Below are 17,213 nucleotides of genomic sequence, written 5' to 3'. Positions count from 1 at the left end.
TTTGCCACCTGTCATATTTTGACATAATTAGCAAGAGCTAAAGTGGGAAAAATATGTAAGAAAGCAGGGACTGAGCCTGTATTTAATAATGGTACCTGAAAGGAGGACTAAGGCAATACCCACATCATTGCAGCATTTGGAATCATCTGTCAGCTCTTCGCAGGATGATGTACTTGGGAAGGATGCTGAACACAGTTAGGGAGAAAGTGAGAAGACAGAGCTTTGACAGTTCTTCTCTAACTAAAAGAGAGAGCATTTGAAATTAAATTATAATAATTGTAAATGATACTTGTTGACCTTTTCAAACACTTCAGATAGTGGGAAAGCACAAAAGAGCACACTTGTTTTTATGTGCACTCCACTTGTGAGTTACATCCTACTCATTTTAGTGAAAATCCAATGTTGCAACCAGACCTTGGGGAAAGTCTGTAGAGATTCAGTAGCCAAGAACAACTGGGTAATATATAGATTTATTTCTTAGTAAAGAACTGACCTTGAATTGTGAAACAAGTCACTCATCTCTTACACCAGTGGTCTTCTCCTGTCCAAAGCAAAAGACAGCAAGCAGCACACACACGTGGTGCCTGTGCTTCTGCCACTGAGACACCAAGAAAGGGAAGAATGCTTAAGTTCATGCACATTTTTATTGAGTAGTAATATAAAATGCTTCTTTCATTGTTACAAGTGCATGCTTTGATTGCCAACATTTCGAAGTCAAATTACAAAGGCAAGGCTGTAGGCTGTAGTGAATTACTTGGGCACTTATACAATTGTTAAAAAATATCAATGGACTGTTTGTTTTGTTTCCTTTTCTTTTTAGAATGAACCAGTTGAAACCCGTAACTGATATACAAAGGGAAAAAAGTGAAAAAATTACACATTTTGTGGCACATGACAAAACAGAACAAAATGACTAAACCATTATGACATTAACAGTTATCATGCATTTAGAATTTCACATGTAACTACAAACTTATTTAAATTTCACAAGGTTTGCTAAACATGCTACCCATCTATATGTGCACTGACAAGCTTATGTTAAAAACTTTAAGAATACTCTCCCCCCTTAGATTTTTCAAAGCTTTTTTTTGATTACAAAATTTCAAAGGCATTAAGCATTTTCTTTTTAGAGAATATAAAGTACGCCAGTATACATACATTTCCAGTATAAGTCAGACCACTAAGCGCATTACAGTCCCATACAGGCCTATACAGCCATTTTTTCTTAAAAAACATGCATAGGCAGATTTTTACAGAATATAGATGCTTTTCACTGCACTTAATATGGTGTCTTGTTCACTATACTTAAAAATGCACCACTCATAAATATTTAAATTCAGCAAGCCACAACCAAGACTTGTTTTACCAAAAAACCCCAGAAAACCTCCCAAACCAAACCCCCCTAAATATAAACAGCAAAAAAAGATAAATGTTATTATTCCAGTTTTTTTTTTAACAAAGAAAAAGATAATTGCTGCCAAATTAGTAAGGTAAGTGTTATATTTAAAGAAGGGCATTGAAGCACACTAAAGAAACCTGAGGTAAGCATAATCTGTACAAAATTAAACTGTCGCTCTCGCTCGCTCGCTCTCACTCTCTCTCTCTCTCTTTTTTTGGCATTTTAAACAAATTTCCAACTTTTTTTTTTCTTTTTTTTTTTCTCTGTATTTTTAAAGAGTGCCTAATTTATTTCATAGCCATTGTCTGACAAGAGTAGCAAAACATTGTCAATAAATAGTCCTTATTTAGTTTGTACATTTTGTTAAAAATGTTTCGATGTTGTAGATGTTGAGTGCTGCAACTGTAAACGTACAATAGTTAGTAAGAAATTAAACAAGGTTTTCATGTCCAGTAACATAATAAAAGGCCTTTCAGTAACACAGCTAGACGTTCCCAATGTAGTAGGAAAACATGTTCATTCCCCTAACTTTGCAATATATACCAGCATGAGCTTTCATTTTTCTACAAGCATTTAAAGGCATATCCAAAGGAGGTGTCTCTCCCCCACCCACCCTCCCACCAAATTAAAGTTGACGATCTCTTTGTTGATGATTTTTGTAAACTGAATCCAACACCTGGCCCCCAGAGCAAGTAAGCTATTATCAGAGGCAAGAACATCCCAGTGCTGACGTGCAGCAACCCCATCGTGCCTGCAGCTCAACCCCCCTCCCGGACAGTGGTCACTGGATATTGCTGCTATTACTGCCGTTGCTGTCCGTGCCATTAGTCTCTGTGGAGATTGCCTTGTTGATGGAGTTAAGGTTGGCATCGGATGGCACGTCTCTGCGCGGAGGCATTCGCTCATTAATTCGATCTAAGCCTTTGGCCTCTTCGAAGCTAGTGATCTTATGCTGGGGTGAAAATCCTTTGATAGCTAAATAAAGGATTATTGAAAAATAAAATTAGCAAGACAAAACTCTTTGTTTGGCAGCTTTTCCCCCAATTTAGCATCAAGTGCGAGAGTCCTTCTTTGGGAAGGAGGCAATGAGAAGATCTGACACCACCACCAACTCCTTACCACACTCAAAGAGCTGGGGGCTCACCACCACCGTCCCTTCCAACACAACTGCTGTTTTCAACATTATCAACTTCCAGTATTTTCTTGTCCACTGGGGCTCAGCTTAGAACACCAAGATGCTGACATGAAACTACAGTTTGCACTTAGGAATTGTGCTGAGGGCACAGCCCTGAGCTGGTGAGTTGGCATTTGCTGTCATCACTTACAGCCTTAAGGACACCGTGCCTTACCCTAATGCCCTTCATCAGGCAAAACTCCCATCTGACCTTCAAAGATCATGCAAAAAGTGCTGGCTACTTCCAGGTGATGACATGGTGAGGGCACTTGGTGGGATATACATTAAAACTAAGGAAGATCTGTGGTGACCCTACAACAAGTTGCCTTCTGTTCTCAACACAGGTGAGCTGCTTGTTGATTGCTTGGGGCAATTATCCTCCCTGATACAACCCTGGGCTTCTAGAAAGCAGCTTGAGTCAAACAGCAGGAACACTGTCAACACGGATCAGGGATAGTGTCATTTTGGAACAGCTATGTAGTTTAGCTTAGGAAATGCACTGACAAAGGACCAAAGTTCCAACCAATCCTGAGGATTTTTGATCTGCCTTTCAGCAGAGACATTGGTGATGAGGCCACACCAACATCAAAAGGAAGGCACAGGCTGAAGAATGTATTCACAGACTGGAATTTTTAATTTCATTCTCTAACTGAAGTGTTGAACATCTTTAGATTTAAAGCAAAAGAGAAAAAAAGCACTGTAGGCAAACAGCAGGTCACAGCTCTGTAGATAATTTGTCACAGCCTTCTGTGTGTTTTTTCTCTTATCTGTACCAAATCAATACACTGCACTTCCAGAACTGGAACTTCTGCTAGGCCTCTATCATAACATGCCATAGAGCAGAAATGGTGTGTTAGTACCAGGAAACTGCAAACTCCCTGGGGAGAAAACAGTAGGGGAGTTTCAGAGATCGAATTCAGTATTCCTTCTCCCTTTTTCTCTTCTCCTTACCCCCAAGTACTCTCTCTCTCCAATATGCGGTCCTGATTCTGGACAAGCTGGTAACTTCTGTTAAAAAACATAAAAATGTAACATACCCCAAACCCCAGAACATCCCTGGTACCAAGCTACCACTCCTTGTATTTAATGGGGAGTAAGAAAAGGCATTTTCATACTGGTTGTGCCAGCCTTTCCTGTGAAAATTGATAGATCCTGTTTGCCTCAGGATTTAGTTCTTTAGCTAGTTTCTCAAATGTTACATTGGAACTTTGTGAAGTGCATGGTTTTTAACATGTTTATACTTCAACTCAGAAAAACAACAACATAATGGTGATTAGTCAAGTGAGCAGGGACGGAGCAGTGAAAACAAAACAGGTTGTACAGTGAGTTTTCTTAAGGTTGTCTTTCTTTTTTTTTAAATTTACCTTCTACCACAAAATGAAGATGTCTAACAAGCACCCATGCCAATCCCTTAAATCAATAGTTTAATGGATGGCTGCACTGAAGTGGAAGCAGTTGCCTGGTCCTGGAGCTTGCCAGCAGCACAGCCCAGCTGGTATTACTGGGCCCTGAAGGACAACTGGTAAAGGGTGAAACTTCTCCTCCACCAGAAGCTTCACCTGTGTAGAGCAGTAGTTGTGACTATGGTGACAGCACCTAACTAGCAAGGATGGCAAATCAAGGATTAACTTGAGGGGTGCACATTGCTGGCATGGGGCACATTAAGGGATTGTATTTCCAGTAGACACATGACTGTCTGTAACACTAAGGTGCTCTGCTGTAGTTGCTGGTCAGACAACGAATATTAGCAGGTTACATTGAGAGTCTACTAAAACACAACACATAGTCACAGAAAATCACAGAAAACAGCCAAACTGTCAACAAGAATGCACACTGCAGATTAGAGATTGCCAATAGGAATAGATAATTCCAACATAAATAGCAGCTTACTCACTGCTATTTAGAAAGCAGTTGTATTTTCTCTTACGTGTTTGTTCGGTAATTTTATTCACTGCTTTACAAAATTCAAAAACAAATTCAACTGGCCGAAAGGGCACATCTTACCAAAGGACAACAATCACCAGATTTTTTTTTTTTTTAAATTAACTAAAAAAAAATACCCACAGAAAATTTGAGAGGGGCAAGAACAAAATACAACTGAAGAATTTTGTTTTAAAGGGGAATTCTGAAAATTCTTCTTCCAAAACTTTATACAGAAAAAATATTGTACATCTGCATTGCAATACATGGTTACTCCGATTTTAACTGAAGTGTTAAAAATTATTAAGGGTTAAATTAGAGGTCTGTCAACAAAACACCAGCTTTCAATACTGGATGTTCAGAAATCTTCTAAGGCAGCCAGACACTTTTTATGCAGCTAAAATGGTGCTGTGTTCATGGTTGCTGTAATGTAAATATCCAGTGTGTAAACTGCCACTACCAAAAGAAGCAGACATCTTGCAGACAAATGTCTCATGTTGCTTTACTTTTAAAGGGAAACAGAAACATGCTGTACTATAACAAAAGACCATTAAAATATTTTTATTAGTGACCTAAAAGAAAGGAAACAAACTGAAGCATAAATTAAAAAAATAAAAAAAAAGGGTGGGGAGGGGGGGAAGAAACAACAACAAAAGGAGAGAGAATATATAAAAAGCTATGTGTTTTCCTTGACCAGAAATTGCTGAGGATAGTTTGAGCCAGCTCCAGTGCACAGCTTTTGAGCTATGTGCCACAAAGCATTTACGAGCTGCTGCCAAGTTATGTCCCATGAAATCCAAGTTCCCTGATCTCCTCCTGTGGCATTACTCAGTGCTTAGTTCAACATACAGCAATTCCAACGTGTTTGTAACTTACAGAAAGAGAAAAACCTCAACAGCAGCAACAGAAAAAAAAACCCAAAAAAACCACTTTCCCCTTTAAAGCAATTACATTTTGGTTAATACCGAGCCACAATTGTTAGCCCAACACCCACACAATCTGTACAAGCTACAGCAAAATGAATACACCCAGCAGAGCCCTTATCTGTTGTGGCAGCAACAGAAAGGGGACTGGCCAATTTACCTTCATCAGCCTCAATAGCCTCAACAGTAGCTGAAGAGAAGAAAGGGGTAGCAAAACGAATGAGAAAAAATGAGCAGAGGATTTCAACTCTAAGAACAAGTCAGTGAATAGCAAAGGAGCTACAACACTAATGTTACCATAAGTGCTGGATTTTGGCAAAACAGACACACAGAGAAATATTTACACAAAAACAGTAATCTGCAGATTGAATTAAGCTAGAGGTTGTTTTAAAGCAAAAGTTTCACAAACAAAAAGTTTTTAAAGACACATTTAAGAAATTTTCTTTTGACTCAAAAGAACTACAAAATGTAAATGTCTTCCATATTGCACATCTGACCTGAAAAGGTCATTATATAATTGTCCCAGCTCTCAGCAAGAGCAGTTTGACTTGCCCTGTCAAAAGAGAACAAAAAATGGCATAAAGCCATCACACAAAATTCATACAATTTACAGCATCAGCCAGAAAACTACTGATGCTAGTACAAGGCAAAGGAATTCCATATACAACTTTACAGAATTATTTTTTTTCTCTCTTGACTAAAAGAAACATCCCCACAGCATGGGATGCTCAAAAAGCTTTGCCTGTGCTTGCAACTTTGCCCAGTCTGCTCCATCTGTAAACTTTATTTTTGTCAATCCAGTCTCTGAAAAACAACATTTTGCAAATATTTTATTTAGATCAGTGGATGCAGATGTAAGATTGACTGTTGGACCTCCAAAGTTGCAAAGTCTGGTCAGAGAGAGCAGAGCTCGTAATCGGAGATTGCTGCGATGTTAGGAATACCACGTAACCATTGTTGTGAAATCATTAATTGTTCTTAAATACATAATTTCATTTGAATTTTGGCCATCAGCTTTGGTATGCATTTTTTTTTACAGTCAGAGATTTAGAAGCTGATGTGAATCATTAAAACCCAATATAGCAAATATTTTAAAATAAATTTTGATTTTCAAGAATTTCCCTGGTTTAGAGAATAGCTCAAGAAGGCAAATTTTTAGGAAGTCCTCTCTTCTTTCTTGTCTTGGTTTCCCCTACGTAAAACCAAAACTTTTTTTCTTCCAGTTAGGATGTTAAATATGGATTAAGATATATTCTAATGTATCTATACTATTACCTTGCTGCATGGGGAAATGAGAGGATTTAACCCTCATGCATCAATGTAAGCCTATGCCTCTCAAGCAGCAGAGCAAAAGAGAGGCCAAAAAACAAGGAACAAAATCAACACAAACTTAAAAGAAAAGGAAACATGATAACTAGGATGAAAAATTAAAATGAATAACCAGATCCAAACCAGCACTGACACATTAGAAAAAATGACGACTAAAATATATACTTCCACAACAGAACAAACTACTCATATTTTCTGTTAATACATATGGAAATATGTGTGCTTAACAGAAACTATATGAAGTTCAGAGTATTTGGTGAATGGGTACTATGTGTTAACTAATGCAGAAGCTTGTGTATAGTAATGTTTTACTGAGCCAGAATACTGCAGTATGAGGAGATTTTCCTTTTAGCCTTTGTAACAGGAACATTTGGCAATTTTCTTGAATTAATTTCTATTCCTAATATTTTGCCAGGGCAACAATAGAAGTTTCCTTGGACCAAATTTTCTGACAAATGTAAAGCAGCTAATGTGGAGAAAAGCCTAGGTGAAGACCACAAACCCATTAAAAAAGGCCTCCTGTGAAATCATATTGCAGCATTTTCAAAGCAGAACGTTACTATGTCCATAACACACAAGTCATCAACAAGAAAAAAGAGAAGGGGAAAAAGAGGAAAAGGAGGTTTACCACCATATACCTGAATCTTCAAGATAAAAGAGACAGTAAAGGGAAAAATACAGAGAGAGAATGCTCCAGGAAGGAAGCAAGAAAACAAGAGGCTGAGACTGTGTCAAGGTTATAAAGCATTTCTATTTCTTACATCTACTGCCAACAGAACCTCAATACATGAGAGACCTTTATGTGTGCCTGCAATATATTCTACAGCAGCATACACAGAAAAAAAAGGAGAGCTTCCAGTAATAAATTAAACACTTCACACTCCTTATTCCAAAAGGAAACAAAGGCAGGCCTAGTATAGACTTACCAATTTCCTGTAACAAGAAGCACTTGGTATAAAACTGACAATCTGTATTGTGTTTGTGTACAAGGCAAACACAGTGTATGTAAGAGCCTCCCTTCACTTGGATTTAAATCAGAGTGGAATTGTTCTCATGTTGTCACTTAGAATTTCTAGGAAAGAAAATCTAATACTAGAGCAATTTTCTATTGGTGATTCTCTATGAGGAAGAACAAATCAGATAAAGTAAGTTCCAGTGTCATTAGCTAAGCTGAACCTTCAGTACTCCATGTATCAAGCACTGCTCTTAAGAAAAACCCCAAGAGATGCTCCAACCTATGGAAAGAGTGCACTGCACACACAGTCCTGAGCTATTCTGAAGATTTGATTTTCAGGGGTTCCCCCTCCCCATTTTCTCTGAAAATTGATGATATGCAGTAAGTCCTGAGAAGTGGCCTTACATGAACTGCTCACAAATACTCCAGCACAAAAAACTGCCTACTTTTTTTCTGTCCTTTGGGTTTTTTTTCCCTGAGACAGCTGTGGTTACTTTTCTTAGGTTCTGCAGCTGAAAAGGGCCTGTTTTTATTCCACAGGACAAGGCACAGAGGCAAACAGGCTTACCACTTTGCAGTGTTTGTTTTCCTCCAGAGAGCACACCACTGGGCAGCATTCCTGTTGGAGTCAAACCTTTCAGCGTCAGCACACTCTCGCTCTCTTCTCTGCAAAAGTTAAAAAAGAAATGAAAAATAAAACCATCAAAAATAAGTAAATGGATTTTTTAAAAACACAGGATGTGTTTAAGACATCTTAAGCTACACATGTCCTGCAATGATTTCATCATCTCCAATCTTCTTGACAAAATAGACTGAATTTGGTGATAACATCAGCACCAGTGAACCTGCACCTTGGAATAATATGTCTGTAAAGCCAAATCTGAGAGGAGGAGGACCAGAAGGATCAGATAGTGCCAACAATGCATTTAGGCATTTTACACTGTGTGGTCCAAAATCAACTTAAACTGCTAGTTTGCTCTTGTCTACACTAGCAGGCAGGTGCATCATTTATTGATGATCACCAGCCACTTAAAGAAAGGCAGCTAAAAGCTCATTAAAATTAATAAGCACTTTCATCCTTGCTAGTACTGTCCTTAATAATTTTGTATGCTAAAAATAATATGGATTCAAGTAAATTGTTTCAGGAAACCGAAACATGTTTTGCTGGTCTCCAAATACATAGAGTTTTGAAATACAATACAGGCAAGAGGAATACAACAGCTCTATCCAGAGAAGACTAAGTAAAGCTTTCTACAAGGACTGTAATGCTGCCTTGATGACATACTTTCCCAGTAGCAAAACTGACCCCAATTCCTTAAGAGAAACCTATTTTGAAGTGCTTTACTTTGAAGTATATAATGACATTAAGCTGGAGGAAGCAAATACAAAGACAGAATTTAGCTCCGCATTCACTTGAGGATAATGTGGTTTTGTCTATAGAACTGTCTTTCAGCAATTCTACTACTTACCATTTTCTTTGGACCTACATGCCTGAATGACTCACATATTTTAAACAACTCCTGTTTACCTACAACATATACTCTTCAAGTTCTATTTTCAGTTTGGAAAATTATTCTTCTTGCATTCACTTTTTATTATGTAATAGTCAAAAATCAAATTGTGACCATTTTGCTTGCAAGTTTCCCAAGCGATTAGAACTAATGCAAGAGCAAAATATTTTCAGAATTCACACAGTATTTTTATCATCAACAGTTACACAATAAAGCTTTTGCTTTCTCTCAATTATTCAGTGCATTACATAGCTTTTCTTTTCTTTTCTTTTTTTTAATTAAACTGCCATGGCACTTTTAGCTTCACTCTCATAGGGTAAGTTTACTGATTGTATTTTTATTATATTTAAACTGCATATGCACAAGAAACGTGTGTTACAAATATTGCTTTGTTTTAGCCTTCAGTGTTTCTTAATTTCTCTTTGATGTCATTTATTTCTATTTCAAAAAAGGATAATAGACTGATTAAGTATTTTATTTACTTCTCTCCAGTGTAGATATACTAAAAGAAAAGTCAGACTCAAGAAACAAACTTGGAGAGAGGCAATGACAAGGAACCATGAAGTCTTCCATTTAGCTAAAGCCAATTTTCCTACAATATCTATTTTAATCATAAATAACATTTAACATAGTAACATTTATAACATTTGCAACTCAATGCAACACTATTTTGATATCTAATTTTTTACACTAAAATGGCTGAACATTAGTGTTTAGCTTTACATTCAAGTTTCATCCTCGAGGAAAGAGACCACTCCAGCCCAAAGAAGAGATGACTAAGTCCTTTGCAGATGGTCAGATTAGGTGCTAATCATTCAGAAAGCTTTTCAAGAATTAGTGAAATAAACTTTATAAAACACAAGGATTCAAACAGGAACTTGAAAGGTTTCCAGAACAAGTTGGTATATAGGTAGATGATAGATGTCTTAGGGTTACACACAATTACCTGGCACTCGTGCTTACAAGGATTATGCTGGCAAGACAGAAAAAAATTTCTATAGGAATAGTGTTTGCAAGATTACCTTGTGAAATTTTTGCTGTCGAGCAGTCTGCCACCTAGTTGAGGAGAATCAGCCTTTCTCATAAAAAAAGACAACAGGTATTCCCAGTGATGGCTGGGATGAAATGCTACTCATCCCCCTGGAAAACTGGTCACCAAAACCATGCATTGCAGGTACCTGTTTATTGCTGAGTATGCCTTGGATCACAGGGAGGATGTGCTGTATTTGCTGGTTAAAACTAAGGGAGAAAAATCTATTCTTCACCTTCAGTCTTTCCTGCAAAGCTTCCAGGACCATCAATAATCAAGAGCTGTAAAAGGCTGTGCTGGTTTTGGCTGAGGTAGATTTTAGATATGAGGTTTATGTATATCATTATAGACAGAGGACATGCATGAATTATTCTGTATTCCTCTTCCATCCTTGAAATCATGGAAAAGCTTTTGCCCTATAGATCCCTTTGAAAAAGTCTGACACATGGCTAAACTCAATCATCTGTGAGTTGTAAAACCCCAAATGTATCAGCTGATCATCCAATTTCAGATCGTTCTGCTTATTGAAGTTCACAATTCTTGTGAACTGATCCTTTATTTAAAAAGGTGGTTCACAACAGAATACAGTCAATCCAGAAGCTGTGGTTCAAGGTTACAGGAGAAAGCCAAGTTTCCCAAACTTTGTTTGCTCAACTATCATTAGAGAAAAATAATTGTGCTGCTTTCTGAAGGTGGTAGCAGCCACCTCCAGGCTCTCTGCCAGACTTGGTACAGAGGAGCAGGTGGAAACATTTGATGGCTCCCCCATTCTGTTCAGGGAAAAGGCATGATGCCAACCTCTTCTTTTTAACGGGCACCACTTTGAAGTAGATCGTGCATCACCAGTAAGTCACTTGTAACACCTTGGGAACCCCAGGTACAAAGCCCTCCACCTAAGTTTGCTATTTAAAGCTATGCTGCTGCAATCTGCAAGGCGTGGGCGAGCTGCTGTGCCCATGCAAAGCCCTACAGAGAACCTGCCCACTGCTGGCATGCCACATTCAAAGCAAGCAAGCTGGACAGTTTCCACCAAAATTAAATAGTATATTCTTCTTACATCAATCATGTAAGTGATATAATAGTAAATGTTTCAGAACTCCTTTGATTTTTTCACTAAGCATAACAGCCATCAACTGACTACAGCAGACCAACACACAGCTTCCTGAGGAAAAAATTGTTCTGCTGAAAGGAGAACTGTATTTTCTATATTTAGACTTCAGCACAGTACAGCATGTTTTCTCTTCTGCTTAGAGACATCAAATGTAGAGTTCTAAACATTGGGTAGCAATTAGTTACTCATCTTCATGTGTTTGGGGGAGTACAGCCCAAAGGAACAAGCTGCCATTGCCTGCACAACCATTTTCTGGATTTCTAGGTAAATGACCCTAATGCTTTCATTTTTAGTCATCGTTACTCGTGGCTGTAGCAACATCTGTGGGTGACAAAGTGTGACAGTTGACTTCTTTTTAATGAGAGGTGATGTATACCATACCCTTTCCCCACATTTAAACTTGCCTTACAGTGGCTAAAAGTTAATTAGTACACCTGGTCAGCAAAAGTCTTTAAAAATAGTAATTGGAATTTTTTTTTGCTGATATCTTTTGTTTGTCTGTTTTATATTCAGCAAAAGCCCTGAGGATGACTATCCAGAGCCAAAATACATAGCACTGTATAAATAAAACAATCTCTAAAAGGCTGCAGTAGAACTCAGTTGGGCAGTATACTAAATTAGCAAATTTGCCGTTTGATTAACAGTTGAGTGCTCTAAGTAAACATTCAAAGATACCCTTCAACACTAAAAAATACTAAACCAGCACAAAACCTTACCTTAACACTGAGAAAACTCTAGCCATTTTTCCTATTGCTCGTATCTTGTTCCTTATAACCTCCTTCCGAGCAGCAGCTGTTGCTCCTATGGAAAAGGCATTAAAAACAGTTATAGGGATTTATAAACAATTCATCACTGAATACTCTCAACACAAAATAGAAGAAACATCATATTAATGCTATGGTTTGCCAAACTAAGCCATATTTGTAGTCAAAACTAAAAACACTGTTTTTCTCATTCCTAGTTAAAAATTATTTAAAAGACAATGAAACCTAAGGGCAGAGTCCTGCAAACAAGCATGAGATTATAGGGATTGTGTTGGCTGGCAGTGACTAAGAGAATTCCACAGAGTAACTTCCTTCTAATCACTGCTATGACCTGCTCAAAATTACAAATGCTTTGAAATTTATAAACTCGCACAACACTCTGCCTAAAAAAAAACCAACAGAAAAGCACAACACAGACTACAGTTTGGCTGAGTTTGAGGTGTACTTGTTACTTGGATAGCATCAAAATCTCTACATGCTGGAGAGAACCAGTTGAATGGAAAAAGCAAACAGTACTTATTACAAAGGATCCCCCATATCCCCAAGAAAATGTTCTGTCACACTCAGAAAACCAGTTTCATTATAGAAATCATAACCACGTACATCACAAAGATTTCTCCTAAAGGTTTCTGAAGGGCAGCTTGACTTGTGTGGATGCTGCCTGACAGCTCCTGCCTCACTACATACCACAATAACACTTCTTTGTTACTCCAGAATTCAAGGGCAAAAATGAAAATTTCTGTTCTCAAATCCCAGCAAATTGATCCATTTTGTAGAGCCCATCAAGGAAGCCAAATCAGCAGAAAGGGGTAAAAATGAGGAGGACAACATTAGTAAAGAATACACTTTGATGAAACTGGTCAAGTGGCGATGGAATCAGAACTGGCTTCAGCATGCAACAATCCAACACCTCACAACACCACATACCACATTTCCTGCCCTGAAAAACTGTTATGACAGGACTCAAGGTCATGGAACTAATGACTTCAATGGATTTTTTTAGGGATAGCCCAAAGACTAAGAGGAACGATATCTGTGTGTTTATCTACCAAAACCAGGAAAGGTAATGGTGTATTGGAAAATGTGGCACCTGATATGATGTAATACTGTCTTGGTTTTGGGTGGAATAAAGTTAGCTTTCTCCTTAAAAGATACTCAGAATGATGGCTTTCAAATCTCCCACATATAAAGATAAAAATATAAAGCAAATATTAACACATATAAAGATAAAAAAAAGGTATGAACACTTGAGCATAAATGTCTAATTCTAGACAATAAAGAGTGGGAGAAACAGCTGTAATTCAGCTGTAACTGAATTAATGTAATATTCTTTTAACAGCTTAATGAAAAATTTAAATAAAGCAGCACTGATTCAGCTGGATTCTCCAGGAATAGAAGGCAGTACCTTCCTGCCTCAGTACTATGATCTCACAGAACTGTACTCTCAAGATAGACAGGACATGGCTTTCAGCCCTTCCTATCCTGAAAACACTTAAGCATAACTTGCCTTCCTTTCTTCCCCCAAGCATCACAATCTCTATTCGTTTATTAAAAGTCCACACTGTTCTAAGGACATTTAAAAAGTTGAACAGCAACTAAGAATAAGGTCTAGAATATTTGAGGACTGAAAACTGGAAATATAATTTATGACTGAAGTGAAATACAATGTCCTACACTTAAATACAAAATAAGAATAGGATAAAACCCCTTCCTTAATCATAAAATACAACAGGCTCAAAGGGAGTATTTTGTATCTCATTGATACATATAAAGGCTACTAAAAAATATGCTTAAAAGATTTTGATCTCCACCGAATTTCCTAGTGTAACAAATCTGTGAAAATGACATATGCTTATTAAATATTAGTAATAATTTTATTTATCCTCTCTGGCTTTATTAACATATTTTTCTAAATAATGTAGCTGATATTCACAACATTTTATTGCTCTGTTAGTTTTGACTAAGTATCACTAACCTCACAGTATGTGGATTTCTTAACTATTTATACTTAAATTTAGACTCAAATTCCAAGTTTAGCATTTTGAAATTCTCTATTACTGCAAATCCTCATTAATTACTTAAGCTACACTGAAGCACTCACCTATGTGAAAGTAAATGGGTCAAAACCTGAGAATTGGCTAGAGATAAAAGGGTTAATTTTAGTCCTTGCAAACATTGCCTGATATCCTCTCAAGATTTTACCTTCCTTTCTTAGAATCATAGACTCATTTAGGCTGGAAAAGATCTTTAAAATATCTTCCAATATCTAAACAAACCCTTTTAGAATGAAGGAACTTTTAAAAAAAAGTTAAAAATCGAAGTGCAAAAATTATTTGGGGGATAAAATAAAAGATTTGAATCTTACTTCAGTAATTTAAAAAATTCTACTGAATTTCAAATTGGTATCAATACACAATCTGCAAGCTGGATATGAAGGATTCATATGAAATGAAATTTAAATGCTCAGATTAAGAAGCACAACAAGAAAAAAAAAAAAGACTACACATGCTGACAATACTCTGAGATGTAGGATTGAACAGATTTAAAACAGTGCTGAGCAAAAAAGTCAACCCCAAATCTCTCACTGGTGGCCTAATATATATTATGTAGTTAAGCATTAGGAAAATTAATAAAACTTAAGCCTTCCAACTTATTTAATACCTTTCTTCTGTGCATAAATGGGATCTTCTTATGAATTCCAAAGAGGGGGGAAAGAAAAAGATCAGTGATGTTTGTAGAATGAAAACAAAAAATAATACAGAACATTTGACAACATCAAGGAAAATGTAATGTTTAAGTAAAGTCTGCAAAACAGAAAAGAAACAAATTAAGCAAAGAACATCCAAAAGGAAAGAAACAGATTGAAAATGAAAGGGGGAAAAAAACCCCAAACAAGCAAACAAAAAACCAAAACAAAACAAAAAAACCCCAAAAACGCAACACAAACTTCCCCCAAAAAAACCAACCAAAAAATCCTTTTCAGCCTGAAGCATTGTTAGTAGGTTTTTCAGGAAACCAACATGCAAGCAGGAGGCCAGCAGTGGTGTTCCCACCTCTGGAACACAGACTTTCTCCTACATTATTGCTGCTGCTTTGATAAGGCTTAATCACCTCTGAAGAACAGCCCCTCCCTGGCCATATGGGCTGTGCCTGTGTGACACCAAACTAATTCCTCCTTTCTTTACACATCTCACATATCTCTGAGCTATCTCTGAGATCTTACAGAGCAGATTACTGTCACAGCCTTGTCTCCTGCTCTACCAGCATCTGTGCTACCCACTGCACACCTGTGTTTGTTCAAAGCTCCAGCAGCTCTCAGTGAGCCAATTCAAATGCCACCACTGTGCAAGGTATTTTAAGATCAGTTGTTTGAGGGCAAGACCAGTGCAGCACTTGGTGCCCAGGCACAGCTGCAGCAGGGCACATGTTCTGGGGACACTGCTCATCTAGAGCATGCTGCTAGGCCTGTCCAGAGGCAGAGCACACAGATGTGCTGTAGTACTGCTTACAAGAAAAATGCTTTGGGCATAGGAACACCCACATCTGGCCAAACCATAGAGCGAATACTAAATACAAAGATCACATAAAAATGCCACTCTGTCATGAACTCACAGAAAGTAAGTATGAACTGCAGTCCAGCCTTGCTGGTTTGGAGAAAGAACAAATACAAACCACTGGGAAAACTGCTCCATTTCTCACAGCTAAAATTCAACTTATTGGCACGCTAAGATACTCTCATCAGGCAGTAGTATCAAGAGACTGGTAAGCAACAGACCTGAGGACAAGGCCCTTGCTTTTGCTCTATCAGTCTCTGTCAGTTGCTGCTGAGCTGGCCCCAGGCACTGTTCACTGTACTGTGGAGATGTGGCAAATGTCACATACCACTGTTCACAGCAGAACCAGGTTATGATTGGCAGGAGACATTTGACTTGGGAATTCTCTTTAGGCTGGAGCTACAGCACTGCATTGGGAAACTGTTTTCCAATGCAGACATAAATGCTGTAGCTAATAGTTCTGACAGTGGCTTTTCTGTGAAAAGGCTGAGCTACAATGTTGAAGGCAATACAAAAAATAACGTAGGTAATTTAGGAGTGTCTTCATGCCAAATCATGATAAGGATGCATACAAAGCAAGCAGAGAATTTGTGTCAAATTGTTTATTGCATTATTGTACCCTTTTAATTAGCAGTTTAGTTTATTCAATCAAATGCATGAGGCCAGAAATGTTGCTAATTAAAACAAAACAGAACTCTGACTGTATGCTGGCTAGGTAGAGGTATTTGCAGCTCCTGTTGCTAAGTGATACGTTTGATGCACAAACATACAGCACATGAACCAACATTTGCCCAAGATATTTTTTTCTGGATCAGATTATACTGCAACCACTACAGCAAACAGGAAAGAGAAAGTACAGCAAGAAGAAACTATCAGAGATAAGGAAACTTGACCTATCATGTTCTCTCATTTTTGAAGCGAGTGAAACCAAAAGGCCAATACAGGCCAGTAGGGACATATGGGATAAAGGGCATTACGATATTTAGGCTTTTTTTCACAGTAAGCTTACACAGAAACTGCCTACAACAAATTGATCAGATCCTCGTGATGTGTTTCCTTAGGGGGAAAAAAAACTGGTGAGGGGGTAGGGATAAAAAAAAGGAATACATGCTGTTGAGCATCCTGCTCATGGCTAGATGCAACATACATGACTCAGAACTAAAAATAATAATAAATTAAAAAGGGCTCACAAGAACACCATGCAGTGAAGTCAGGCAATACTAATGGGGCTTTGTTTTGAAGACAGGAATCAGAGGGGAAGACAAAAGGAAGAAAGTGTAAAAGAAGGTAACGAATGATCAGTGCAAACCATAGTGATGGACCATTCTCACTACATGTGGGAAACCAGGTCAGGGCATGTTCAAACTGGAAGGAGAGAAAGGAAATCAGCAGTGAGCCCTGAAAACTATCGATGATCTAAAAATAGTGATGATTTTTAAGAATCATTCCACAAAACAAAATGCATCTGGTTTTGCAGATATCAGGCATCTCCTTCCATGGGAAATGCTGCTAAAAAAAATGTCAGCAGGTAAACAGGACTAGT

General features: G+C 37.8%; 1 protein-coding gene across 1 annotated transcript in view; it reads right to left on the bottom strand.

Moving 5' to 3' along the window:
• Positions 1–625: 625 nt before the first annotated feature.
• Positions 626–17,213, bottom strand: part of PPP3CA (protein phosphatase 3 catalytic subunit alpha) — a 168,793-nt gene continuing 152,205 nt past the window's right edge. The window contains exons 11-13 of the mRNA XM_079307087.1: positions 12,069–12,153; positions 8,269–8,366; positions 626–2,374 (exon numbers count right to left, since the gene is read on the bottom strand). Of these exons, the coding sequence (XP_079163213.1) occupies positions 2,181–2,374; positions 8,269–8,366; positions 12,069–12,153 (377 nt within the window). The 3' untranslated portion in view covers positions 626–2,180. The remainder of the gene's footprint in view (positions 2,375–8,268; positions 8,367–12,068; positions 12,154–17,213) is intronic.

This window comes from Erithacus rubecula (assembly GCF_903797595.1).
Source record: "Erithacus rubecula genome assembly, chromosome: 5".
Lineage (NCBI taxonomy): Eukaryota > Metazoa > Chordata > Aves > Passeriformes > Muscicapidae > Erithacus > Erithacus rubecula.
This window is presented reverse-complemented; position numbering and strand designations above follow the sequence as displayed.